Source organism: Nelusetta ayraudi, unplaced genomic scaffold, assembly GCF_046127955.1.
Source record: "Nelusetta ayraudi isolate G7.1 ecotype Tasmania unplaced genomic scaffold, CSIRO-AGI_Nayr_v1 ptg000219l, whole genome shotgun sequence".
Taxonomy (NCBI): domain Eukaryota; kingdom Metazoa; phylum Chordata; class Actinopteri; order Tetraodontiformes; family Monacanthidae; genus Nelusetta; species Nelusetta ayraudi.
Genome location: NW_027466268.1, coordinates 275,352 through 301,941, shown reverse-complemented (window position 1 = coordinate 301,941; position 26,590 = coordinate 275,352). Strand labels below are relative to the sequence as shown.

The 26,590-nt window shown below is 47.8% G+C and overlaps 3 protein-coding genes across 3 annotated transcripts; 2 read left to right on the top strand and 1 right to left on the bottom strand.

The window, feature by feature from the left end:
* The first annotated feature begins 1,145 nt into the window (after positions 1 to 1,145).
* susd5 (sushi domain containing 5) lies at positions 1,146 to 9,298 on the top strand. The gene is made up of 6 exons (XM_076016194.1): positions 1,146 to 1,595; positions 2,151 to 2,328; positions 4,121 to 4,230; positions 4,575 to 4,763; positions 5,692 to 8,401; positions 8,436 to 9,298. The coding sequence occupies exons 1-5, from the start codon at positions 1,523 to 1,525 to the stop codon at positions 7,581 to 7,583; spliced, it is 2,442 nt and encodes an 813-aa protein (XP_075872309.1). The 5' UTR covers positions 1,146 to 1,522; the 3' UTR covers positions 7,584 to 8,401; positions 8,436 to 9,298.
* A 525-nt stretch (positions 9,299 to 9,823) lies between these two features.
* Positions 9,824 to 14,364, bottom strand: crtap (cartilage associated protein). The gene is made up of 7 exons (XM_076016188.1): positions 13,727 to 14,364; positions 12,887 to 13,036; positions 12,000 to 12,171; positions 11,771 to 11,899; positions 11,546 to 11,691; positions 10,927 to 11,010; positions 9,824 to 10,577 (listed from the first exon to the last, which is right to left on the bottom strand). The coding sequence occupies exons 1-7, from the start codon at positions 14,186 to 14,188 to the stop codon at positions 10,500 to 10,502; spliced, it is 1,221 nt and encodes a 406-aa protein (XP_075872303.1). The 5' UTR covers positions 14,189 to 14,364; the 3' UTR covers positions 9,824 to 10,499.
* A 483-nt stretch (positions 14,365 to 14,847) lies between these two features.
* fkbp9 (FKBP prolyl isomerase 9) lies at positions 14,848 to 25,396 on the top strand. Its single transcript, XM_076016154.1, has 10 exons — positions 14,848 to 15,592; positions 16,402 to 16,547; positions 18,286 to 18,475; positions 18,572 to 18,717; positions 19,257 to 19,446; positions 20,360 to 20,505; positions 21,591 to 21,780; positions 22,491 to 22,636; positions 23,684 to 23,847; positions 23,952 to 25,396. Exons 1-10 carry the CDS (start codon positions 15,390 to 15,392, stop codon positions 24,126 to 24,128), a joined length of 1,698 nt encoding a protein of 565 aa, XP_075872269.1. The 5' UTR covers positions 14,848 to 15,389; the 3' UTR covers positions 24,129 to 25,396.
* Positions 25,397 to 26,590: the final 1,194 nt, after the last annotated feature.

Below are 26,590 nucleotides of genomic sequence, written 5' to 3'. Positions count from 1 at the left end.
GCCCTGCGATGAACTGGTGACTTGTCCAGGGTCCAGGGTGTCACCCTGCCTTCGCCCTATGACAGCTGGGAGGGGCTCCAGCAGACCCCCGTGACCCTGAGCTCAGGAAGAAGCAGGTATTGAAGATGCACGGATGGATTTCAGAATTAAATGCAAATCAGTGATCAGTGAAGTTTAGTCGGATATGATAACAAACAATTGGACCATGTCAAATGTTCATTCAGAGACGTTTTTGGTTGTTGCCATTACATTTACACATAACAGTGAGCTATATTTTTCTTTGTTTAAATGAGTGACGGCTTCCCTCGTGAAAATGAATAATGAACATGTTTACTTTGCGCATCAGGTGCAGGATCTGCTTCATTGCCATTGCACCGTTTAAGAGGCACTGAATTGTGTAAAACAAAAGACAAAGCTGACTGGATGTGGGGAAATATCATCGCAGAAGCCTCCGCTGGGGCCACACAGAGAAACAAAAGGAGAGCAGCCAACAAAGGTGCGACTCCAGCAGGAGTTTCTCTTCTCCCTGTTTTCCCTCTTTGTTTTGCCACAGTCTACGCATATTTGATTTGTGTTTCTGTATCGTTGTTGTTTTGTTTTTTTAATCGGCTGTAATGTCTCTCTGTGGGTTCAGCGCCGCCCGCGTGTGCTATTTCACGTCGGTTATCTTCACCTGCAGGTTCACCGAGACAATGGCTTTGACCTCCGAGGAGCTCTGCAAGGGCCACGGTCATCCGTCGCTATCGCCTCCAGCCAAATGGAAAAAACACGCCCGCAATAAACACGCACAAAAACACAGAGGGGATTTTAACTGAGGCTGCTAAACAGCCTCGAGAGGCGGCAAAGTGCCTCTAAATTCTGCGCTTGTTACTGCAAATGAACTAATAGTGGATGAGTTAATAGGAGTTCAAAAGGCACTGCTGCAGCAATTAAAATAGGGGGGGGAATCATTATTTTGTAGGAAAGTTTTTCAAACAAAGAGTGAAGGGGCAGTGACAGTCATCAGGTAAAAATCACAGTGTTAAAACTGACAACATAATAGCAATAACACCCCCCCACCCACCCACCCACCCTCTCTGTCTCTCTCTCCCTCTCTCCATGGTGTGGGCAGGGTAGGGTAGGTGGGCGCGCGAGCTCACCCTTGCGGGATTCGGTCCGTGACGCGTTCACTGACACCCCGGCGCGAGTTTTCGCACCGGCTCTCCATGCGCTCTGGCCAAGGAGATAAACCCGCGCCTCGACACGCCTCGCCCCGCACACGCACACGCACACGCGCGCGCTCCCAGCTTTCTTCCCCACTCCTCCATCACTCGCACTTGACACCGGTCGCACCCGCACCATCCTCCGGCTCCATCTGCAGACCTCCACGCGGACTCTGAAGACTTTGTGGAACTTTGGTTCTCGTTTTTTTTTGTTTTTCTCCAGGGAAAAGTTTGTAGGTTCACGTTTTTTGTCCTCCTACTAGCGTGCACAAGAAGGACGTTATAATCCACCAAGAAAGAAGAAGAAGAAGGAGAAGAAGATGCAGGAACCCTTACCACTGCTCTTTGGATGTCTGGCTTTTCTCATTGTCACTTCTGTTGTGACTGCAGATGGTGAGTTCACTCATTACTCGGTACTCATTTGTTTACACAGCAAAACTAAGCGGAGAATTAAAAAAAAAAAAAAAAAAAAAATGTTATCATGTAAAATGTTCAAATTGAATCTCGATGCCATTTAATATATAAAAAAAAGAAATCATATAACCACTTGTTTTTATTTAATTTCTTACCATTATGATTTTTGGTCTTTTATCTTGAACAGAAAAAATACACAAATCCTCATCAAGTTGTCTTAATGTTGACTTTTGCTGTTGTTTTTCCCCTCATTAACGAAACAATTGAAGGTGATATTTAAAAACATCACACCTGCAGTCAATCAACCATTAATAGTGACTGTGAATGTTTATCCCGCTAATAACATCCCTGATCGTTCAGTTTCTGCAATCAAACTCACCACACAAAGAAATCAAATTTTCACAATTTCTAGATTTATTCTGAATTTCCTGTTTTGTTGTTTTAATCAAACATTTTGCTCCTCCTCCTCATGCTTCACTGCTGCCGTTTGTGCCTGGATTTCTCAATATTCCACCTCCTCTCTGTCCCCCGCAGGTCGAGTGTTTGTGCTCAATCTGCAGAACTCCACGGGCTTCTCGGGCTTCAGAGACGCAGAGCGGGCTTGCGCCTCGCTCGGCGCCCGCCTGGCCTCCTCTGCCGAGCTCCGGCACGCCGTGGCCGAGTGCTTCTTCTCGCCATGCACCCGCGGCTGGCTCTACGGCGGCCTGGTGGGGTAAGGAAAAAAAGTGTCCCGGCGTGTCACCGCGCCTGTCTGTCTTTGCCAGAGGTCAGAGGTCAGGAACAGAGGTGGGGGGGGAGGAAAAGGCAGACGTGAGGATCAGTCAGAGGGAGGAGAGTGGGAAGTGAGTGACACATTTTGGAGGGAGAGGGGTCGGGGGAGGAGGGCGATGGAGGGCGATGGAGAAAGACGCCTCTGTCTCTCCCCAGCGGAGGAGGAAATTCTGAGCCGGGGTGTCATGTCGACAACTGCCTCCATTTGCACCTCGCGTCTGTGTGGTGATGTGACGCACCTTTCAGCACCCGGGCAGCGAAGACGGAACGGAGCGACGCGGAGACACTCTGAGGTGTCAGACGAAGGCGTCCAGTGAATTATCGCACAATTATTTATGGGCTATTTCGTACACCTTGACCTCTGAGCTGTCAGACAAAAAGCAAGACATTCCCGATGACTCCCAACACTCCTGTTTAGATCTCACATCTTCACTGTCAGTCTTCATGGCGGTGTTTCTGGACGCTCCCTTGCAGAATGCTAAGTTTGAAAACGCAGAAAGCGGAAAAGAAGAAGTCTCTCCCTGGACAGAGTGACATGCTGATGTGGTGCCTCGCTGCTACAGCCTCACCCGCTCATCATATATGACGGTGTGTGACCCAGCCACAGCCCAGTCAGTCTGCCTGAAAGTGGGTCACAGTGTTACATCACAGGTGCTTGGCAGGTTACTTGCTCTTATCCCTTCTGGGTTTTTTTACATGAGTAACGTAAAGATCGACGCCGAGCTCCTGAAACGCTGCGACTTTGTTCAAAGGGTTGCTGCACCACACCGAGTCTCTCTTCTCCTTCGACATCTCCCTGTTAGCTGTCAGTCAGAGAAGTGTTACCCCGGCAACCAAACAAATAACATCACTTTGATTCATCCAACACACACACACACACACACACACACACACACTTTGAGTTTTTGTCTTGAGCACGGCTGTGTCCATTTCTTTAGAAATTGTGTTTCAGTCAGGTGAAAGGTGACCTGGATTTATCTCTAAAAAAACACACACACACACACACACACACACACACACACACACACACACACTCTCTCTCTCTCTCACAGAGATGCCTGCAAGGACTGCAGTTCCAAGTGTAAACAGTCTGCATTTTTTTTTTCTTGTCTCAGAATGTTTTCTTGGTGGTTATTGACTCGCTGCCCATTTTCTCTGGTACTTTTTGTCCTTATAAGTCGAAAGTCAGCGTGGCACCAGCACACAGCTTGACTCAAAGGCCAGCTGCGCTGCCACTCTCAACTTTTTTTTTTTGTCTCCTGTGTCTATAATTGGCACATGTTGTTATTTGACCATTCAGTGTAAACTGTACAACATCACTGAGGTACAAGATTTGATTGGTGGCAGGAGTCTCTATGGGAGCATGTTTTGATTAGTCTTCAACTGCAATTGTGAAGCTAACATCTACCTGCGTGTGTGTGTGTGTGTGTGTGTGTGTGTGTGTGTATGTGCGCATGTGTGTGGGTGTGTGTGTGCGATCGTAGACGCTGATGTCATGCTGTAAAAATATTTGAATGAGCAACAAATCAGCCTGTGATTACGAGAGGCTACTGCGTTGTACCGCTGTGTCTACATGTGCTACAGGAGCTAGTGTGGCTAAAAGACAAAAATTGTTTATATATATATATACATATATATATATATATATATATATATATATATATACATATATAAAATAGTTGTTGCTTTGTTTCGCACAATTATTTGGATAATTTTTGCGTCGCCATCTACAGGACAACGGTGTGTAACGCTGTGGGCAGTTCGCTGAAAGCGGTGGACGTAAAAACAGAAGATGCCTCTGAGGACGTTGCACACCTGGACGCGTTCTGTGTCAAAGACAAAGGTCAGTAAAAATGATGGGGCAACCTCTGCATTAGCTAAACTCACTGTGATGTTTCTCCTTTCTATTCTTCATCGATGGTGTTTAAGTCCTTCCTACTCTAATCCTGTCTGAAGAGGATGCTGACCAGTGCTAAAACCAGTGAAAACACTCAACATTTGGAGCTCAGCAATGTGGCTTAGTGAAATTTCAACCCTGAAATCTCAGCTTTAATACAGGGCTAATAAACTGCATGTATCTGCAGTTGCATTCTGGGAAAGCATACCGTATTTTTTGAGCTACACACCTTTTATTTTCTGTCTTTAGAATGTAATTTTTCCTGTGGTGCCTTGTGTTGTTGTTGATAGGCGAGCCGTGCGGTGACCCACCGTCCTTTCCAAATGCCCGTTTGCAGCAGCACTCTGGCTACGAGATGGGAGATGAGCTGCTCTACACCTGTGTTCCAGGCTACGCCATGTCCAGCGGGCACCGAGCTTTCAGCCTGCTGTGCGACAGCTGCGGAGAGTGGTACGGGCTGGTGGAGATGTGCGTCAAAGGTGAGAGCAACTGCACTCGTACTTGCTAGGCACAGATGACAGGACAACGAAGGAAAGAGGCAGAATCTCTTTGTGTGAAGTGTAGTCTGCAGGCCGTGCTGAGGTTGACCCCATCGACTCCTTGCTCCTTGTTGTTAGATCAGCATCTTTCAGGAAAAAGATAGACAGAGCCTCAGTTGTGGGTCAGGGTGAAAATGGCAGCTGTGATACCTGAGTGCGACATACCGGAGTGTGGTCCAGATCCGAGCAGGGGCGAGAGTTGTCTGGTAGAGACACAATGGACAGTCTGTGGCTGTGGTTAGTCGGTGTAGACACAATCCGGCACTCTTTAGTAGTAGTCCAATAGTATGAAATCGCCCTGGGCTACATGCTCAAATGAAGGATCCCAGTTAAGTTAACAGTACGACCCCGTACCCTGTCATCAGCCGCTTATCCGGGGTCCAGGTTCCTTGCTCTTCTGAGGGGATCCCAAAGAGCTCCCAGGCCAGCCAGGAGACACAGTCTCTCCAGTATCCTTGGCAGGCCCCCGGAGCTTCCTCCGGGTCGGGTATGACCGGAAAAGCTCCCCAGGGAGGCACAGAGTATGCATCATAACAAGATACCTCAACCACCTCAACTGTTTCTTCGCAAAGGACCGAACTTCTCATCCAACCCTAAAAGGGAGAATTCGGCCGACCTGCATAGGAAATTCATTTTGGATGCTTGTATTCATGACCTTATTTTGTGGTTTTGACACAAAGCTCCTGGCCATAGGTGAAAGTCAGAACATAGATTGACTGGTAAATCGAGAGCAAGTTAAGATTGCAAGAAACAAATGTGACAAACTAAAAACCCGGTTTACTTGGCAGTACAATGCGCTTCCACCTTTTGACTAAAATGGTTTGGTAATGTGCAGTCGGGTGAACAGGTTCCCATTGTGTTTCTGCAGATCACGCAGAGGGCCACATAGACTACGAGGACAAGTTTACAGATTCCTATGGAGAGGAGGAGCACCATAATGATGGAGCAGAGGTGCCTGGAGTTGAGAGAAAAATTGATGAGGAACGTCAAGAGACAAACTACGGTGTGGAAGCCGTCGGCAAGGTGGCTGGTGGACGATCGGATGAAGAAGCCTTGGAGGACAGGGCTGTCGAGGACTTCACAGGGCATCCAGCATGGGAGGAGGAGCGGAGAGCTCAGGTCAAAGCTGATGTTGCCTCTGCCACAGACGCTCCCGTCTCTGTTCTCTCCCAAAAACACCTGTTCTGGTTCCCCTCTGAGACCTTCCAGGAGCAGGTACGTCCAGCCTCCACTGAGGTGATCTCACAAACTACCCAGAGAACCTCTGGCATCCAATCAGAGGAGAGCAAAGAAAGAGAGAGTCAAGAAGTTTACCACCATCACAGTCCCATTGATGCTGATGATGTGGAGCCACAAGGCAATGATGACCACGACGATGAGGACCACAATGACCACGATGACCACAATGATCATGACGACCAAGATGACCCTGACAGTCACCAGGAAGAGGGCGACCACCAGCATCAGGTGAAGCATTACATTCCGGCTCATGATCTAGCTGGACAAGGCCGCCATGAAGATCGCGACGACCACGATGACCATTACGACATGGGAGAACACGAGGAGGAACGTGGCCACGCACGATACGGCAGTCAAGAGTTTGACGAAGATGACACCTACGATGAGCACGAAAGTTATGAAGATCACGAAGATGCGGCTGACGACCACGACGACGATGGACATCCTGATGGTTCCCAGGAGAATCCAGACCAAGATGACCACGACGACCATGCTGATGGCCAGGAACATTTGGATCACAATGACCACAATGCTAGTCGAGAACATGACGATCATGATGACCGCAATGATGACCAGGAACATTATGATCACGATGACCACGATGATAGCCAGGAACAGGATGGTCATGATGACCAGGATGATCATGATGATAGTCAGGAACAATTTGATCAAGATGACCACGATAATGAGCAGGAACATTATGACCATGACGACCATGAAGATAGCCAGGAACATCGTGACCATGACCATGATGATGACAATGATGGTGACGATGGTTTTATTGATCAAGAGGACCTTGATGAGCCTGAACACGATGACCATGATAGCTATGAACATCACGATAGCCACGAAGATCTCAACGGTCAGCAGCATCACGTCATCTTTTCCATTGCTCGGGATGAAGGTCAGAACAGGACAGAGGGAGTGAAGGCCACCACAGACGAGACCTGGCTCGACGGCTACCCTGTGAATGCTGCAGAGTCGGAAAACGGAGAGTCGACGACAGAAAGAGTTGGGCTGGAGGACGGAGGTACGGAACTCACCACCAGCTTACCAGTGTCTCCGGAGTCTCCGGCCATGGATCAATGGGAAGAGAAGCGGCCCAGCCACCTTCCCACCGATGACTCGTCCCTGGAGCACACCGAGGCAGTTCCCACTCGCTCCTGGCTCCCCGAAGTCACCAAGGATACCTTCACCGACCACAGCCCGCCTCCACCGGTGCGCAACCAGGACTCCCCGGTGGAGGAGCAAACCATGCATGGCGGTGAGAGCGGCCAAAGGGAGGGCGAGATCGGCGAGGCGACGTGCACGGGGCCGAGCTGTCCTCCAGTGACACCCGCCGGCAAAGGGCCCAAGGTGGCCGCCATCATTGTGGTCGTGTGTTTGGTCGCCATCGCTGCCCTGCTGGGCGTGTGGTACTACCGGCGGCAACAGCAGAAGAGCTCGATATATGAGATGAACGGCAAGGGCCAGAGTCCCATGAGGCCCAGCCAACAGATGGAGATGCAGCAAAAAGTATAAAAACAAAGAAAATGGACACAGGGGAAGACAGAGTTTGATGCGGGGCCAAAGACATGCAGGAGGGTTGGATAGATTTTAAACGAAAGCTGCAGGAAAACACGGCTCCTCATCCTGGACAAAGACGGAGCCGCGCAGGTGAAGATTTAAGTTCGGGGTGAGAATATTTGAAGGGCAAACGTTTACAAAGTGGTTCAGACTGATTCCTTTCTCCCACTTGTCATGCCAGAGGAATCCTTCCCGCCTTGGTTGTGGCGCGTTCCATTGACCTCGCAAGTCAGAATTTAGGCCTTACAAGCATTAATAGAACACACTATTACATCTATCCAATTTAATTTTTGAAAGCGTTTACATCTTGCTGGACAGGTGGGGGCGCTCTATCCTTGTATCCATACTGAACTCAACTCCGAGAGCTGGAGAGGCAGGCGACATGTCCGTTTGCCTAAATGTGTGAGTCTCAGAGACTCTCTGGGAAAATATTCTCTGATACCCTGCTGTTTAATTGTGTTGTCCTCAATGACTGCTTCTGATTGTTTAGGTTTTTTTTAATTTTTTTTATTGTTTTCTCTTTTGTCCAGGGGTGATTTTTTTTCACACAACTCATCAAGTCAAACCCACATCAGAGTAAAATCAGAAAGAGTCAGAGAAGGGGGAGAAGAGAGGACAATATCTGAAATATTTAAGATCCTTCCTTTTCTGTTTGTTGCTACCGTCTGCAGAAGTTAGATGTGGGTCGGCTGTCCAGCAGACTGTAGATTCAGTCACTCCCCTGTGTGTGCGTGTGTGTGTGTGTGTGTGTGTGTGTGTGTGTGTGTGAGTGTGTCTATGTGTGTGTGTCAGGTCGGTCCAGTGCAGCGCAGTGTGGTTTCTGACGCAGTTCAGGTAAAGCAGAGGCGCCGCTGCCGTGGCAACAGAAAGTTAAAACGCGGCCTTCAGAGTTGCAGCTCTTATCCAAATCTTCAAAAGTCAACGCAAAAATTTCAAAATGGTTTCAGTAGCTTTTGCATGACCACCATGACCTGGTATTGAATAACTGGGGGAAATAACTGTTGAAATAACCTTTCATAATAAACAGAACCAAACATAAACCAACAAATCACATATTTTCCTTGCATTTCTCCCGATGAATTGGAGTTTAACAGAGCAACGATGTGGTCTGGTTTTTGGAGAGGATTCTCGAATTCCGCTTCTGGATTTGCGGCATCAATTGTAGTTGATGTGATTTCAAATAATATTAGCGTTGTTGGAAACTTTGCAATGTGTTCTGAGTGAGTGTCTGTGGTTTCACGTTGTCTTTAAGTCATTTTTTTTTCACCAATTTATACGTTTAAAATAATAATTGGTGATTATTGCAAAGGAAGGAATGCTAATCTTTACAAATGGTGTCAAATCATGTGTGGATAAAATTTCCGTGTTTTCAAAATTCAAAATTCTCGTTCAATGTAAATATAAGGTGATTCACGCTGTATCCACTGTGTACATAAGGTAGTATTAACTGTATCTTTTCACATTTGAACACTTACCATAGCGTCAATACCACTTTGCAGATCAGGCCTTCTACAGCTTTAACTCAAAACTATAGATGACAAACCACAGATGCCATTTCTGTGTTTGCTTCCTTTGTGGTTCTTCTTTGGTGTTTGTGGTGTCGAGATTAAACTGTGTACCGTATGTTGTCCGCTTTAAGGCGCAATAAACTCATAAACATGTGGTTTCAACTCCCGAGCTCAGTCTGTCCATGCAGCTGAAGGACCAATTCAGACACACAACAAGGTCATGACTTCATTTCAAAGCCCATCGTTATTCCTGAACTAATGTGGTCTGTGCAGACATTTGCATAAGCGGGGACCGAAAGAAGACAAATGAAGCATAAAGAGCAACTTTGCGAGGAAAAGCAGAGTTAATAAAATGAGAACGGCAAATACACCCAGCAGGGGAATGTTAAAGTCAGCCAGAATGTTCCTCGGTGGGTAATTTAACGTTCCAGTGTGACAAACTGCACTGAGACTCCATGTTCAAACACTGTTAAACCACCTTTTTTTTCCTGTCTGTCTGGACATCTGGATGAAAACTCAGCGCTCAATCTCGTCATTCCACGAGTTCTTATGGTAAAGAAATATGAAATTACAATGAATTTCTGCTTTCATTCAGAGTGGTAAGTTACACAGGAAAGTCAGGGTTTTTTGGGGAATTTGTTAGAAGCCACCCCCCCAGAAAACAACCTCAAAATGTCACTACGAACACACTTTTTAAAAAGTTTTATTGTAAAAACACAAATGATTCACAGTAGAGACATAAAACAAATCTTTCTCATTACCATAACCCTCAACATCCAAAATTAGGCAAAATGTATTATTGATCACTGTTTCCTAACAATAATCTGTGTCTCTATCCTGCCAGTCAACTGGAGTCCTCTTTAAAAATTTCTCTTTTCTGATGTCACAAAGGGCAGCAATGCCTTGACCATATGAGGCACCACACCTCCAGCTAGGTGTTGGCTCCCCCCCCCCCCCCCCCCGCCCCCACTGACACCTCATTGGTTTTTTTTGTCCCCTTTCAAAAAAGCAAGGGGTCCCCCGCAGCATCATCCCGAGGAGGAGAGGAGGCTGTAAACACAGGGCTAACAGCGGTTTGCATTTATCACTCCAGGCTGCTCCTCTGACATCCCTGGTTGAAAAAAAAAATAACCGTGAAAAAGGGGACCTTTTTATAGGAGACCTTCAAATCAATTTGGCCCTTGTGCTGAATGACCGACTACCTTTCAAATGTGCAGCACAGTGCAGGGGATAACAAATGTACTGACTGCAAGTCCGGGGACAAGATCTCAGTGACCAATCAATGAATCAATGACTCGGTACAAAATAAAATAAAATAAAAAATAAATATCAACCCCGGACTTTTGGTGCTTCATTGTCTTTTTCAGAGTTTGGGTGGACTTTCCAAGTGAGGCTCCTCTTCCTCTTCCAGGAAGTCATCTAAAAACTGCACCACGAGCCCCTGCAGAAACACACACACACAAAAAAACACATTTGGCTACAGGTGAATCGGTTCAACCCCTCCGATCCGCTGCTGTTGTTGTCAGCGTGTGTGGTTTTCGTGGTAGCGGGCGCCGCTAAAGAGATTACAGTCAAGAACTGAGAGGTATTTACCACCACGCACGACATCTAATCCCGGTTTATGCTGGCTCGCCCTTCTGAGTGCTGCGTCACAACACTTCAAGTAGCGGCCGGTGAGGTGCTGCCACCGCCTGGCCGTTAGCTGTACTGCAGGGTGTCATGTGACCCTCCCCCTTGTGTCTTTTAAGTTAGTGTGAGTTGACTCGCTTGAGTTACTGCTTCACACTCACCTCGTCATCGCTCTGCAGGTGCTGCTCGGAAAACTCCAGCATCTGCAGCTGCATGGTGGTCTGATTGAAGTACCGCAGCGCCTCCTGTGGAGAACACACACACGTGCAGGCAAAGACGGGGTCAAACTTTTGACCGGTAGTGTATATACACATCGTCATTTTTTTTAAAAATTGTTTTACTACCAATTAACAGGATCCCTTAATGAGTTGCAGTGGTAATGAATAACACGGACACGTGTGGTACAGTTTGAATTTTCAAAGTCGGCAGCAGCCGAGTGACCCCAGCTAAACTGAACTGGCCCTGAGAAAAGGCAGACCTATCCAAGCAAAATCCAGTTTCACATTGAAGACGCGTGACTTAGTGTGGAATATCAAATTTTTCATCCGGCTGACTTGTTCACACTGACCTCCTGATTTTACTCAAAGGTCATTGCAGCGACCGCCAGAAAATCTTCTCAAAAAAAAAAAAAAAACAACCCCAAAAAAGTTGCTGCTCCTCAAAAGGAAAAACAAATATTTTTAGGATGTTTGTAAAAAAAATAAAAAAAATAAAAAAAAATAAGTCAAGACTTAGAATTCAAGTTTGGCAAGACAAACGAAAGAAGTTCACACGGCTCACCGATCTCGGAGCGAAGTCGTCTTCCGTCAGCCCCCACTGCTCCTTGTGGTACGTGTAGTAGGCCACGTTATTCTTCATGACCTCGTCAGCGGGGTCGAAGAGCATGTAGCTGGCGGCGCACGGCACCGCGTTCTTCAGGTCGGTCACTGCCAAACACAGCCTTCGGTTAGAACTTAGGGCGGAGTCGCAAGTCAAAGAGCAACAAAAAAGGAGGGCGTTCCTCACGCTTGTAGTAGGCAAACTGCAGGTAGTGGTACATGGTGGCCACAAACTTCTCCACCACGAAACCTCCGATGACGGGCGTCAGGTCTTTCTCACACTTGGCTTTCCTGTCCAGCACCTCGATGTAGTGATCTGCAGAGGAAGCGGGAGGGAAAATATATAAATAAATAATTCCCAAACGGCCGCGAGGAGCGAGAGCGGAGCTGGAGGTGCGGAAGAGAGGTGAGCTGACCGGCGATGGACGGGTAGAAGTCTTTAAAGTCCTTGACGTCCCGGGGACCCTCGGACGCGGCCAGGCACTCGTCGTAGACCTTCAGGAAGTCCCGCAGCGCCAGCTCCATGTCCGACACGGAGGTGCGGAAGTTGTCGCCGTTGTAGGCGCGCACGGCACGCACAAACAGCGACTGCACAGACAAACGCACGCAGACGCACAAAAAAAAATTAATGAATGAATGCGTGAACGAATGACTTCATTTTGGTGACAACAAAGCAGAAATAGAAAGGAAAGGTCTGACAAAGAAAGGAGTAAGCTGAAGGCCAAGACTTCCATGATCACGGATAACCCCGAACCTTTAACAGTAAGGAAAGAAAATGAATTGCACTGACATTCACCTTTTTAAATTCTCAGTTAGCCAAATATTCTTTCATTATTTTTGGCTTTTAAGTCTTTATAAATTTCAAAAGCAATCCCCTAAAATGACATTGACCTCCCCTCAACATAAACATTTCTTCACTAACCACAGACATTAAGAAACAGACACAACACAACACAACACACTACGTAGATAAATGTATTGTAAATGTGGAAGGTTTTTATGTTGTTGTTGTTGTAGTTTGTTTGTTTTATAAATATAGGATTTTTGTAGTTGATTGCACGAGATTGCTTTAATTTACAATGTAAATGAAAATAAAATTCAATTCAATTCGAATTCAAAATTCAATATTCCAAGCAAAGACTTTGATGCAAACAAGCCCCCACTGAGAGACCTCATAGCAGGAGAGCTTCATGAATGGATGTGTTCTTTTTTTTGTGATGACTGACAGGCTGCAGCCACATGAAAGCACTGCTCCTGTCTAGGACGGGTACGTGTGTGTGTGTGCGTGTGCACGCGCCCGCACCTCGTAAGACTTTGTCTCCAGGTCTTTGAGGTGCTCCTCGGCCCCGGGCAGACTCTTGTAGTAGGCCATGTTCTTCTGCATCATGTCGTCGTCGGGGTGCTTCAGCAGGAAGGTGTGGGCAGCTGAGACGGCCTTGGCCAGCTTATCTGACTGGTAGAAGGAAAAGAACAATTCAATAAAGGAAGACATACTGTTGTTATTATTTGTAGTAGCAGTAGTATTAGCATTGATGTCATTATTGTTTCCGAATCGTTTCTGAGTATGAATGTTTCTGTAGAGGAGATGAGAACAAGGCCAGTGATTTAACTGATGAATAAATACTCATGTTATGGAAACGTGGTAGTTTGGAGACAATCTTTACCGGTGGTCAGGAGGTCAGCGGGAGAGCAAATCATTTGTGTCATTAAACTTCCACAAAAACCAATCGGTCGCACTCTAGAAAGGATTACTGGGATGTTAAAGTTCCGTCACAGCATCATTTAGAGGTCATTTCAAAGATTATCTCATAACTTTTGTCTCAGTCTAGGAAATTGAATGGCCACAGGTCGACTCCTGTAATTTCCCAACAAAACACTTCTTAACAGTGAAACAAGACACAACAAGTCCGAGTTAAGTGCGTTGATCGAGTCACCACAGTCATCATTTGCACTTGTTTCACATCAGTCGCCATTACTGCTAGCAGGCCAAAACTAAAGCTTCCGATCCCCCCCCCCTTGCACAGCAGCAGAGCTGCTCCGTGCATCCGTGGCACGGGGCGTGACGTCATGAACGTATTTAGGAAGTGGAGGAGGAGGGTGAAGAGGGCCCAAGTCCTGAACCCTCGGCACTCTGCGGCCGTACCTTGAAGTAGGCGTACTGCAGGTACTTGTAGGGCTCCCGGCGCTCGAACTCGTCGATGGTGTCCCGGCTGGGCAAACTCTGGCGGAAGGCCGGCAGCCCCTGCTTGCAGCGCTTCAGGCACTGCGCCCTCTTCATGATGTTGCCGAAGGCGCGCAGCTCCGGGAACTCGGCGTACTTGGGCTCGTCGTCCAGGCGCACGGAGCTGCAGTTGAGGTTGCAGAAGGCCTCGCTGTCGCGCAGCAGGCGGTAGAGGCGCAGCGACACCTCCATGTACTCCACCGTCTCCTTCCACTTCTCGCCGGTGTACTGGTCCAGCGCGTACTTGTAGGCGGACTCCAGGGGCATGAGCTCGTTGCGGGGGAAGCTCCTGAAGCTGTACTTCTCGTACTGGGAGTCGACCACGGCGGCGCACAGGGCGACGAGCAGCGCGCACGCGAATTTGGAGGCGGCGGATGCTGCCATCTTTCTCGTCTTTCTTTGGTTTGTTGTTGAGTTTGGCTCGCTTGGTCGTGGCGTCTGCCCCGGGACGGTCCCGCACTGACGCCGTGTGCGTGGGTCTTTGGGACCGCCTCAAAGTTGCAGCACGGCGCCTCCCCTCCCCCGGCCTCCGCAGGAGAAGTTTCTCCGGGTGCTGCTGGAGCTGCTGCTCCTCCCACCACAGAGAGGGGGAGAGAGGGTCAAAAAAAGAAAGAAGAAGAAGAAAAGAAAAAAAAAAATCACTGTCCGAGTTCCGCTTATGATTCAAACACACAAACACGCTCGCGCGGTTGGATGCCTGTGCAAACATGACAAGGTTTACAAGGTAAGAAAAAGTTTGCTGAGGGGAGGGGGGGAAAAAACTAAAAAGAAAAACTGAGAAAGTTTTCTCTTTTTTTTTTTTTTTTTTTAATAAAGCTTCACCTGTTTCCGGTCTCCCACTTAATTGAACCCCTCCCACTGCCACGTAGAGGCATTCCAGCCCTACTCCCCCCCCCCCGCCCCCTCTCGCGCCCACCACCACCGTGTGGACTGCAGAGCACACGAGCAACATTTATCTTCTTGCTCTTCCAAACTTGTTTCATCGCCGAGGTGCCTTTTGCACATCTGTTCCACTTGTGATGTGAATTAAAACTGGGGCGCGTGCGTGTGAGAGGAGAGCGCGCCTCCTGCAGCTGCGTGGAGAGACCCCGACGTTACCACGTTGACACATCTCCCAGGCCTGCACTGCGCAGGAGCAATACGTGGTGCCCAAAAAACGATCCCATTCAAGCCCCGGGCCGCGTCAAGGCGGACTCAATCACGCAGCGAGACGCAGGAAATGACCGTCTGGAGCGTCACAATAAAAGCACACGGTGCTTTTCCAGCCTCATCTCGGCGTTGACCGTTGCAAACAAATTCGCAAGGTGTTTGAATTAAAGTTCAACTTCTACTTTTTCACGCGAGGCCTCACAAAATTAGCACTTTGCTCGGACGCTTGCAGTTTAAAGTGCATCGCTGAACCGGAAGTTTGGCTTTCCCCGTCTGCTTTGACCATTCCTGCACTGAGGACGAGAGGGGCAGGACTTCTGGTCCAAGTCGGAGCGGAGAGGAAACAGGCACAGTACACGCACACGCACACAACTCGCACCCACGCGCGCATACGTAGCAGCAGGTCGTGTTCACGCTCGTCCATCGTCCGAAAAGTATGACCCGGTACGTGCAAGCGCTCCTCTTCCTGACGGTGCTGGTGGCCCTGGCCGGCTGTAACGCGCCCCCGGTTCCGTTCGACGACATCATCATAGAGAAGACTTTCGTGCCGGAGCAGTGCGCGCGCGCCGTCAAGGAGGGCGACTATGTCAGGTACCACTACATCGGCACGTTTCCGGACGGCAAGAAGTTCGACTCCAGGTGAGTTGTGCCGGCGTGGAGGGAGGTTGGGGGGGTGGGGGGGTATCCGAGTGTGTGTGTGTGTGTGTGTGTGTGTGTGTGTGTGTGTGTGTGTGTGTGTGTGTGTCCATGTTGTAGCGGAACAGCCCTGGAGGAGCCGCCGGTGCGAGAGTGACGTGCGCGATGCGTAAAAGTGCGCGTTCGGTGGTCGGCCCTTGTTGGCCACGCAGGCACACGCAGGCTGACTGCAGTTGTGGATCCACCAGAGGTTCATGTTCTCACTGTTGAGCTCTCCGGACGAGGACCCGGCACCGCCAGGGCAGTTTTAATGAAAAGAGACTTTACATGTTATTACGTTTTTTTTTTATCACTTTGGAACGGAATCAGAAGAAAGAAAAAAAAAAAATCTTTTCAGCTCCCATGTCTGGCACTCATCACCTCCTTTGGTCCCAGTGCACCAGCAGAAATGCATCAGGGATCATGTAAAGAAAAAAAAAAGGCAGTCGAGGCCCACATTTACAGTGCAACTTCATCTCTTGATAAACTTTTTTTTTTTTTTTTTTTTTTTTTCTTTTTCCATATATTGGATCCAAAAGGAACTTTGGCTTGCAAAATGAACCGCAAGGGCACTTCCTCATTACATCCTCCCAATGATGACTTGGGTGTAGAGTAACAAGGTTCCAACTAGAATCTTAACACCCTTCATCATGTTTTAGCCTCGTGGCTGCTCCTGCCATTTAGGTGCATCCACTGAGGGAAACACGCTGTGCCACAGATTTAATTCTAATCAGTTGTAGTACAAGAAGCTCTAACTGTGCCCTATGTTGCAGCTACGACCGCGGCAGCACCTACAACGTGTTTGTGGGACGGCAGCAGCTGATCAAAGGGATGGACAAGGCCCTGGTGGGGATGTGTGTCAACGAGAGGAGCCTGGTGAAGATCCCACCTCAGCTCGCCTACGGAGAAGGAGGTTACGGTGCGTATGAGCGCCTTTGCACTTTCATTGTTCTGTTGCGGTTGCGTTGTTTATTTGACAATGCACAACATGCAGCGGCGAGCGCGCAGCTGGCAGCGCTCAGCCTGAGACAACAATGACGAAAAATGTGGTCCTGCAACCGAAAGCTGGCAAAAGAAAATGAAAAATAAAATCAGCCTGGCCTGCAGAACCTCTGTCACGGAAAAGCAGGGAGAGGAAGTGGGCTGGTCCCTGTCCTGTGATGTCACAGGGTCATCACAGAGCAGGAAGTCAGGGGCTCTGGATCCAGACCTTCAGCTTCTGCAGCATGGAGAGGGCTACACACAAGTGTACAGTGGTCTCGTGCAGTCCAGATTGTTGATTGTAGGTGCATCCCAAAAAAAATAAAATAAAATAAAAAGTCAACAATGACAAAGCCAAACGTCTTCCACCACACACTGTTGTAGGAAACGTGAGACGGAAGCTGGGAGGACATCAGCAGAGGAATTCTCACTCAGGGAGCTCCAGTTTACTAAGCGTGGCCTGCGGCTAAGTCGCTAAAGTGACGCTTCATTGTTTTTTGATGCCGCCAGGAGCTTCGATTAGCAGAAGAGTAGGAAAATAATGTTGCAAACTTCACTGGGGTAAAAAACACAAACAAGAAATGTATTGTATGTATTATGTATGTATGTATTAGTTATACTAATAATTATATAATTATTAGTAGCCCATGGAAGAAGGTTGCTGTTGCAAATCAAAAAGAGCCATTCATTCATTCATCCATTTTCCATACCCGCTTAGTCCCTCAGCTCAGGGTCACGGGGCTCTGCTGGAGCCTCTCCCAGCTGTCTCAGGGCGAAGGCAGGGGGACACCCTGGACAAGTCTCCAGTTCATCGCAGGGCCACATAGAGACACACAACCATTCACACTCACATGCACACCTACGGACAATTTAGAGTGTTCAATTGACCTCACATGCTTGTTTTTGGAGTGTGGGAGGAAGCTGGAGAACCCGGAGAGAACCCACGCAGACACAGGGAGAACCCTGAGAGAACCCACGCAGAACACAGGGAGAACATGCAAACTCCACACAGAAAGGTCCCAGGTCCAGGCCCCGGAATCGAACCCACGACCTTCTTGCTGTGAGGCGGCAGCGCTGCTAACCACTGCGCCACCGTGTGTGCAATATTAAGTTCACGTTTATTAGTATGTTTCACCTTTACTTGTGAGCAAGGTTCACTCTTATATCTGGAGGATCATTTTTTTCAATAAATCTCAAAGTTGGCCTGAGACTTTGTCCAAGTTTCACACTTTGCCGCCACCACCGTGTCTTTGAGTTTGACACCTCTGTCCTAAAGGATTCTGGAAACATTCCACCACTAAGCGTAAACAGTGGGACCGTTGTGGTTTCCGCGGCCGTTGACCATGATCAAACCATTGCCTTTGTCGCGGTAGTAGTGAGATATACTGTTTATAGTGTAGTGAGTTATGAGCTACCTTGATGGCATGAAAATAATTGTTTGTATTTATTTAGAAATAACAGATTTAAAGATTTGTTTGTTAAATGACTTGACCGCTATAATAACTACCATCATAATCTTCATTTTCGTAACGTCTTAAATTCTTGATCACTTTCCGTACCGACAGTGTTACGAACACCTTGTCTGCGTCATTTCATGGACTCTAAGTGAAACGCAGGGTATTTATCCGTGGACCAAACTAAAAAGATCCACTCTGATGCCTCTGGTTCTTCCTCAGGTGACATCATCCCTCCCAATTCCGTCCTCCACTTCGACGTCCTGCTGCTGGACGTGTGGAACGCGGAGGACGGCGTCCAGATCAACTCCTACCACACGCCGGCCGCATGCGCCAGGAAGGTGGAGGTCTCCGACTACGTGCGCTACCACTACAACGGCACGCTGCTGGACGGGACGCTCTTTGACTCCAGGTGAGCGCCGGACTCCAGACAGACAGACAGACAGACAGACAGGCAGGCGGCAACGGTGTTGGTTTTGGGCCTAATCATCACGGGCCTCCTCCACAGTCACACACGTCTGCGAACCTACGACACCTACGTGGGCATCGGGTGGCTGATCGCCGGCATGGACCGGGGTCTTCTGGGCATGTGCGTGGGGGAGAGACGCATCATCACCATGCCGCCGTCGCTGGGATATGGCGAGAATGGAGACGGTGAGTGTCAGCGGTGGCATGGGTGCAATTTTACACAGGGACAGTGGCGGTGCAAAGCAACAGGTGATGTGATTACAAATGTAGAACACTCGAGGGCAGTAAATCCCACGCAATGCAGTGCAGCTATAGAGCTGCACTAATACTTTATCAGGTTTTATCTTTTATTATGACTTATTATATATAGGTCGAAAATACTTTTACTACTAATAATCATCATCATAATAATAATAATGATAATTCTAATAATAATCATGATTTGCATTCACTGGTTATCATGCAAAGGAAACAGGAAATAATCAATGATGGTCACATTTTCTTTACTGTTTCCTCTAATTATTCAGTCATGTCTGTCATTAATCAGTCAATTAGCAGCCTGTCAAGTAAGACATCACGAGTCCTCTTGTATGAAAATACGTTTTTTTGTGATTTGTTAAGAACAACACAATAACAGAAACATCCATTAAACTGAGTTAAAAGGGAACAAGTGAGAGAAACAAGCTCTGGCTGATCTCCATCCTCTCCGGTGCTTCTGTCCCCAGGCAGCGACATCCCCGGCCAGGCGTCTCTGGTGTTTGACGTGGTGCTGCTGGACCTCCACAACCCCAAGGACGGGATCACGGTGACCAATCAGGTTGTGCCTGAGTCCTGCACCAGGAAGTCGGTCGCCGGGGACTTTGTGCGCTACCACTACAACGGCAGCCTCCTCGACGGGACATTTTTTGATTCCAGGTGTGTGTGTGTGTGTGTGTGTGTGTCGTCACTAAAACCCCCCCCCCCCCAAAAAAATTGTTGGATTATCACTGGGTCATTTCTGTTGCTCTTCAAAACGGCCACTAGGTGGCAGCATCGCTGTATTTGCCGGTTAACGAGGCGCTCACTGGAGAAGTGTCTCCAGTTCTCTGGTTCCCGTTTCCTCGGAATAGAAACTTGTGCTTGTGCATAACACAAGTGAGAGAGGGATAGAGAAGGCAACTGGCAACAATATACAACTATTGTGTGAGGGAAAAAAGAGAACAAAAACAGCTGATACATTTGCATAGCTCATTGTCCGATACTGGGCTTATTCAAATAATAAACTGATTGATCATAGGAGAGAAAAAGAAATACAAAATATATATGTATATGTATATATATTTTCGAAGAATTTCTAACCTTTTTAAGAATCCTGGCTGCCCTTGGCAACGAGTATTTATTAGCAACAGGAAGTTTACAATGTGTTGACGCTGTTGTCGCCTTGGATGTCACTCGGGCCACAGACAGGAAATTGTTTCGCATAAACTGCCAACTTCTAACTTGTGAAGTTTCCATTGTGCAGTGTCTGTAAATGTTGTGTGTAGAAGGTTAATTGCACTTGACATTATGAGAGAGAGGGACCAACGTGCAGAGAGTGTCAGAGGAAATCGCAGCTCAATAATCTCCGGTCATGACTCATGCATCTGTGTAAATCCAGGGGAAGTGGTTCAGTTCAGCTCTTTGGTTGTCATGTTTGTTATGTGTTTGGTAGACAACCACAATGTTCCACATGTGGTCCTTTTTGTAGTCATCTTTTTTTTTTTTTTTTTTTTTTTTTAATCTTGTGTTGTGTTGTTCTATCTCTCTCTCTCTCTCTCTCCCTCTCTCTCTCTCTCACGCACGCACGCAGCTACTCTCGCAACCGCACCTACGACACCTACGTGGGTCGGGGCTACGTCATCGCCGGCATGGACGAGGGTCTGATCGGCGTGTGCGTCGGAGAGAAGCGCACCATCACCATCCCCCCACATCTGGCCTACGGGGAGGAAGGCACAGGTGCGTCACGGGGGGGCCTCGCCTTTGCAGCATCAACAAGCTCTGCCACAGCGAAACCGCAAGAGACGATACAAATGCGTGCAAACGGACGCACAGCTGCATTCACATTCAGCCCTGATTCACACCCTCAGCTTCCTTCTCAGGCGCTTAGTGGCAGCTCGCTGCAGCTGCTTTTCTTTTTTTTTTTTTTAATGCCAGCTGATGAGTCCTGAAAACCTTAAATGCATCGAAGAGTGCTTTATGTTATACTTTGGTACGATGGATGTGCAGGATTTCAGGAGTTTTTAAAGTTATTTAAGAATGGAGGTTCTGACTTAAAGTTTATGGTTTGATGTTGTTTTTTGTTGTTTTTTTTTTACCAAAAACCCTGCAAAGGGCCCAGCCAGGTCTTAGTTATCTGTGCACAACATGCTGATTTATATGTTCAGGGCCTCAGCACAGCCATAAAGAGCAGATAGTTGACCATCAGGGCTCTGCTTCTTCTCAGCCACTCCGATGAGTTCATCCACTCCATAAATTCCAGGGGATAATTTAGCGTCAGGACCGTCTCACCAGAATCCTCAGCCAAGCCCCTTCTGGCAAGCGTTGTGCTCAAATGCCCTTCATCTGCTCTCTTGTCTGCCTGACTGTCAGGTTCAAACCCACAAAGTATGAAAGAAACACACAGGCGTCAAGTGTATCTCACTGGCGAGGAGAGCAGTGACGGAGGGCAGCATCAGTTACAGTCCTTCCACCCCACTCTCAAGTGCCTCCGGCTGCAAGCCGCTTTTATTATCGTTAGGGCGGTTCCCAGTTCCATGGGTTGGGTTAGTCTAAGGTTGGATAGAGCCGAGCTTGACAAAAACAGGTACCTGCTGTGACCTGTTTTGCTACACTGTCTTCTTCTCCCACGTTCCTCTTTACGTCATCACAAAGAAGACTTGGTACAATTGGCCTCCCGAGCCAAGTGCAGTCAAGCTCTTCCTTGACTCCCTGTGGAATGTCGGCTTCAAAGCTGTGGTTATTAAATCGTATTTGCAGCGATTATAAGCATATCATGAGATAAAATATAAAAGCATCTTTATCTTTCTCTAACGCTGACTCAGGCTCCAAGATCCCCGGTTCAGCTGTGCTGGTGTTCGACGTGCACATCATTGACTTCCACAACCCGTCGGACGGCACCGTCATCACCGTCACGCACAAGCCCGAGCAGTGCAGCCGGCAGACCAAGAAGGGCGACTTTGTCAAATACCACTACAACGCCTCTCTGATGGACGGCACATCCATCGACTCCACGTGAGTAGACGCCTGGAGCAAAGACTGCTGGGAAACCGAGGCCTCGTGTCATTATTTGCTTCTATCGATCGATCGTAGTGTCTGAAATATCTTGCGTCCTACGTCACAGCTTTTGTATGTAGATGCTACACTGGTTTGCTGTGCAGCGATGATGTGTAGATGATGAAGGAGTCTTCGTTGACTTGAATGCATCGGAGCAAGTTTATCACTCAACAAGTCTGGCTTCAGTCAGGCACTCAGGTTTGCCTGAAGGAGGTCTTGCGGCCGAATCAGAACAACTCCTCCAAAGATACAGTTCCAAGGACACACTTATATACACACCGACATTCGATGGAAAACAGATGTGCGAGAGCAGAGCCTTGCCAAGAAAGTGAAAGGTAAAGATCCCACACATCCTTGTGGGCCCCAATCTCAAGTTGCAGAATATTCAGTGTTCACGGAAAATGACTGGGGTGACCATCATCTTTCCACATACTGCAATGGCTACACAGATAAAAGACTGGGCCCATTGGCTTCAGCTTCTAGCCTTCATCAGGGTACTGCACATTTTTTGTGCAAGGATTTAACTGAATTTGTCAGCGTCCATGAATACACCCCAACCAAAGAGCACCTGTTTTATTTAAAGGACCCAAGCAGCTCCTTTTTCCTTTTTCTTTCCTTCATCCAATGAAATCCAGTGTTGGTTTTCTTTGTTTTTTTTTCTCCCCCAGGTATAATTATGGGAAGACATACAACATCGTCCTTGGGGCAAACCAGGTGATCCCGGGGATGGAGGACGGACTCTTGGACATGTGTGTGAGCGAGAAAAGGCGCCTGGTTATTCCTCCTCATTTGGGCTACGGGGAGCGAGGAGTCAGTGAGTGCACACACACACACACACACACACACACACACACACACACACGGAAACCAACACAACCTTGTCCATCAGTTTGGAATTTAGTTAGTGTGGTGAATTCTTCAGGTGGCTTCGAGGGATGTAGATGCTGAAGGAGTCTTCGCTGACGCCGACTTGGTTGTGTAAAAACTGGTTTATTGCAAAGAAGTCAGGAAGTCAGGAAAAGGGTTTTCTCTTGGCCAGATGTGAGCAACTCCAATGATCCTTTCTTCACATCTCCTCTTATACCCCCTGTATCCTGAGCTGAAGATACCAGGAGTGTGTTAGGTTTATCCCCAACAATTCTACAAAAGAAACACACAGGAGTCAAGCATGGCTTTCTCGCAAGGAGAGCTGAGACGGCAGGCAACGTCAGTCAACTTCAGTCACGCTCCGTCCTCCCAACTCTGAAGTGCCTCCGTCTTACAGGCCTCATTTTATTATGCATTTAGGGGCGGTCCCTGGTTACATATGTCTAGTAATTGATCAATGACATTGGACAAGCATATATAGGATTTCACTGAGGCCCCCCCGCGTTCTTGGTCGGTCGTTCCTCCCTACCCTAGCATCGGTTCCCCATATGCATCACAGCTGTTAGTATTCACACAGTTCTCTTTTTAGTTACACATGCATAATGTTTCAAGAATATAATGGGATACGAGATTAATGTTCTTTAAGCATACTATGGGGTAAATGAAAAGCATACATATTTTCCCAACAAGTGGGGGAGAATGTATACATTCCTTAGTCGTACCCCAAGTGTCCTCCTGCGCAGGAAGTTGCTGGCAGTGGAGAATAACAGGAAGTCCACTGACCAGCAGGGTCACTCTTAGTCCTAATGAGTCCATATACATAAGTTCAGATACTACATTAGCATTAGCGGGGAAATTATGCACACCTTGCAAATGGTAAACGAGGCTGATTTTGTGTGTGTGTGTGTGTGTGTGTGTGTGTGTGTGTGTGTGTGTGTGTGTGTGTGTGTGTGTGTGTGTGTGTGTGTGTGTGTGTGTGTGTGTGTGTGTGCAGCCAACGAAGTCCCAGGCAGCGCCGTCCTGGTGTTCAACGTCGAGCTGATTGACATGGAGGAGGGACTTCCTGAGGGCTACATGTTCATCTGGAACAGCGACGTGTCACCTGACCTCTTCTCCGAGATGGACAAGGACGAGAACAAGCAGGTGGAGGCCTCGGAGGTAGGTGCCACCCGCACGCCATCCGCCGAGCCTGACCTATCCAGAGCCGCTCCCCTCACCATCTCCTCCTCCTCCTCCTCCTCCTCCCCTTCTCTGCTTCACAGTTCACCGACTACATCATGCGTCAGGTCAACGAGGGCAAAGGTCGCCTGGCCCCGGGCTTCGACCCGTACCGCATCATCGACAACATGTTCTCCAACCAGGACCGCGACGGAGACGGAAAGATCACGGAGCAGGAGTTCAAGCTGAAGGCCGACGAGTCTGTCCACGACGAGCTATGATGACAGTTCCCACTGAAATCAGGGGCCGCACTGGCGGCGCGGCGGCGCGGCTAAGATAACGGATAGCGGCGGTGGGGGGAGGGGTGGGAGGTTGCTGCTGTGGTTGTTTTCGCGGGTGTTAGACTAGGAAAAAAAAAAATGTGCAGGCGAGGTGCACGGAGGAGATGTTGGAGGGTTTTTTATTATTATTATTTTCAAATTGAAGAACCAGTAAGTGCAGTTAAGGGTAAGGGCGGATAGAAAGGATAAGAATTCCAACTGCTTTTTGTTTGTTTTTGCTTTTTTTTTTTTAATTGTTATTTGGAAAGTAAAATAACATCGGCTGTGATGTTCTCGACCTTGACGAAGCAGACGGCAGGAGCGGCGCCTCAGCAGCAGACGGGTCTCGTGGCTGCAATCAGAAAATGATGAGGATGCATGCTAAGAAAAATAACTGAAAAAAACAAGTCTGCTCTCAAGGCTTAAGCTTTCACACAGCTTGAGACAAAAACACGTTCAGAGAGGGAGGCAAGCGCGCGGCTCTGCTAAATCCTTTCCTGTCTCTCCAAACGCGACGCTCTTCTTTCAGTTTGGTGTAACCTTGACCTCCGCTGTGTGCTGGAGTCGGGACTCCTCACTGCTCTTCCACCTCTGCCCTGCCGCTGTCCAAGGCCAGGAAGATTCTTGTGATTTGAAACAGAGACACACACACACACACGCGCACCACGCAAACAGACACACTTTTCTTTCCCCCTCACGACACCTGCAGGAAAGAAGTGTTTGAGGATGATGGTACTCCAGGGGCGTGGTGACTGTCCAGACCCGGGCGCTAGCCGACCTCTCTAGCCATGGCGAGTTTGAAATTGTTCTTGAAAATGTTCTTTGTCCTGAAAATCATCTGAAAGTGTGTGATTTTTTTTTTTTTTTTGTTCTTTTAATGTATAGATAGCGAGTTTTTTTTCATACAGTTTACACCTCTGACACTCTCTACTGTTCAGTCATAAACATTGTGTTGTGTGTTCCAGGTCCTTGTTAGTCTGTGGGTCAGGTGTGTTGTTGTGTTTGCTTGTGTTCTCCATCAAATGTGCACACCGGATTTTGTGCATGTGTGACTAAGTGTGCGTCTGCGTACGTGTGTGTATGGGTGTTTGTAAAAGAGATGGAGAGAGTGTGTTATCCATGTTTCACTTTTACATTCAGGAGAATACAAAGGCTTGTTGTTGTTGTTGTTGTTGTTTTTAACAATGTCAGTGCAACGTTTTTTATCTGATTAAATGACCTGAAACAAATATTTGAATACTGATTCTTATATTGATACTTATATTGAAGTGCCTTCGTAGGGGCGGTCCCTGGTCACATATAGCTAGCTGTTTTCCACTCTGGGCGGTTATACGGAAAGTCACAGTAGTTCCTCGTTAACAGAGCTTCTGTTGCGTTTCAATACTTTCACACTGGCATGCATAGTGCATTCTGATTTTTAGCTTTAAGCATAATATGGGATAAAAGCAAAACATGTTTATTTTCCCAACGATAAACTTGCAATTTCCAGTGCCAGGAAACGTTGAGGCGCTGTAGTATCTGAACTTGGGTATATGTACTCGTCTGGACTAAGAAGTGACCCTGCTGCACTTCTTCACATAAGGCGTCTTTGTTTTCCACACGGCCTGGTCAGTGGTCCTTCCTGTGTCCACTGCCATCAAATCATAACCAGACGGACACTGGGGGTGCAACTAAGGAATTGTGGTGAATTCTTCAGGTGGCTTTGAGGGATGTCGATGCTGAAGGAGTCTTCGCTGACACCGACTTGGTTGTGTAAAAACTGGTTTATTTGCAAAGAAGTCAGCAATCAAACAGGCACCATGGAAGCCCGGGGTTTTCTCTTGGCCAGGTGTGAGCAACTCCAATGACCCTCTGTTCACATCACCTCTTATACCCCCCCGTATCACGAGCTGAAGATACCAGGAGTGAGGGAGAATGTATCCATTCCTTAGTTGCACCCCCAATGGCCATCTGGTTATGATTTGATGGCAGTGAACACTGACCAGGCCGCTTTGCCGGAGGCCCCATATGTAAACAAAGACGCTCTTAGTGAAGGAGTGCAGCAGGGTCACTGCTTAGTACAAATGAGTTCATATACATGAGTTCAGATACTACAGAATGTGTACCTTCTCCCCCACTCCGAGTATCTTCATCTCGGGTCACTGGCAATAAACCAGTTTTTACACCACCAAGTCGGTGTCAGCGGAGACTCCTTCAGCATCCACATCCCTCGAAGCCACCTGAAGAATTCACCACAGCGCCTTTCCGGGGTACCGAGGGGCTTTCCATCGGACACATTACATACTTTTTTTTTTTAGTAGCCAAATACGGGACAATCGTGTATTTTACGGGAGGGTTGGCAACCCTATCTCGCCCACAGACGGAAATCAAATGAGGTTTAGTCATTTTCCCTAAAAAAAGGGAGAGATTTTATTTTTCCCGGG

Bases quoted from the DNA above. Each gene is read 5' to 3' on its own strand.
- susd5 (XM_076016194.1), top strand. From the start codon at position 1,523: ATGCAGGAACCCTTACCACTGCTCTTTGGATGTCTGGCTTTTCTCATT. The intron at 4,231-4,574 runs GTCAGTAAAAAT...TGTTGTTGATAG, and splicing joins GTTCTGTGTCAAAGACAAAG to GCGAGCCGTGCGGTGACCCA. The intron at 4,764-5,691 runs GTGAGAGCAACT...GTGTTTCTGCAG, and splicing joins GGTGGAGATGTGCGTCAAAG to ATCACGCAGAGGGCCACATA.
- crtap (XM_076016188.1), bottom strand. From the start codon at position 14,188: ATGGCAGCATCCGCCGCCTCCAAATTCGCGTGCGCGCTGCTCGTCGCC. The intron at 11,011-11,545 runs GTGAGCCGTGTG...TGTTCTCCACAG, and splicing joins ACGACTTCGCTCCGAGATCG to GAGGCGCTGCGGTACTTCAA. The intron at 10,578-10,926 runs GTGAGTGTGAAG...GTGTTTCTGCAG, and splicing joins ACCTGCAGAGCGATGACGAG to GGGCTCGTGGTGCAGTTTTT.
- fkbp9 (XM_076016154.1), top strand. From the start codon at position 15,390: ATGACCCGGTACGTGCAAGCGCTCCTCTTCCTGACGGTGCTGGTGGCC. The intron at 19,447-20,359 runs GTGTGTGTGTGT...GCACGCACGCAG, and splicing joins GGGACATTTTTTGATTCCAG to CTACTCTCGCAACCGCACCT. The intron at 21,781-22,490 runs GTGAGTAGACGC...TTTCTCCCCCAG, and splicing joins GGCACATCCATCGACTCCAC to GTATAATTATGGGAAGACAT.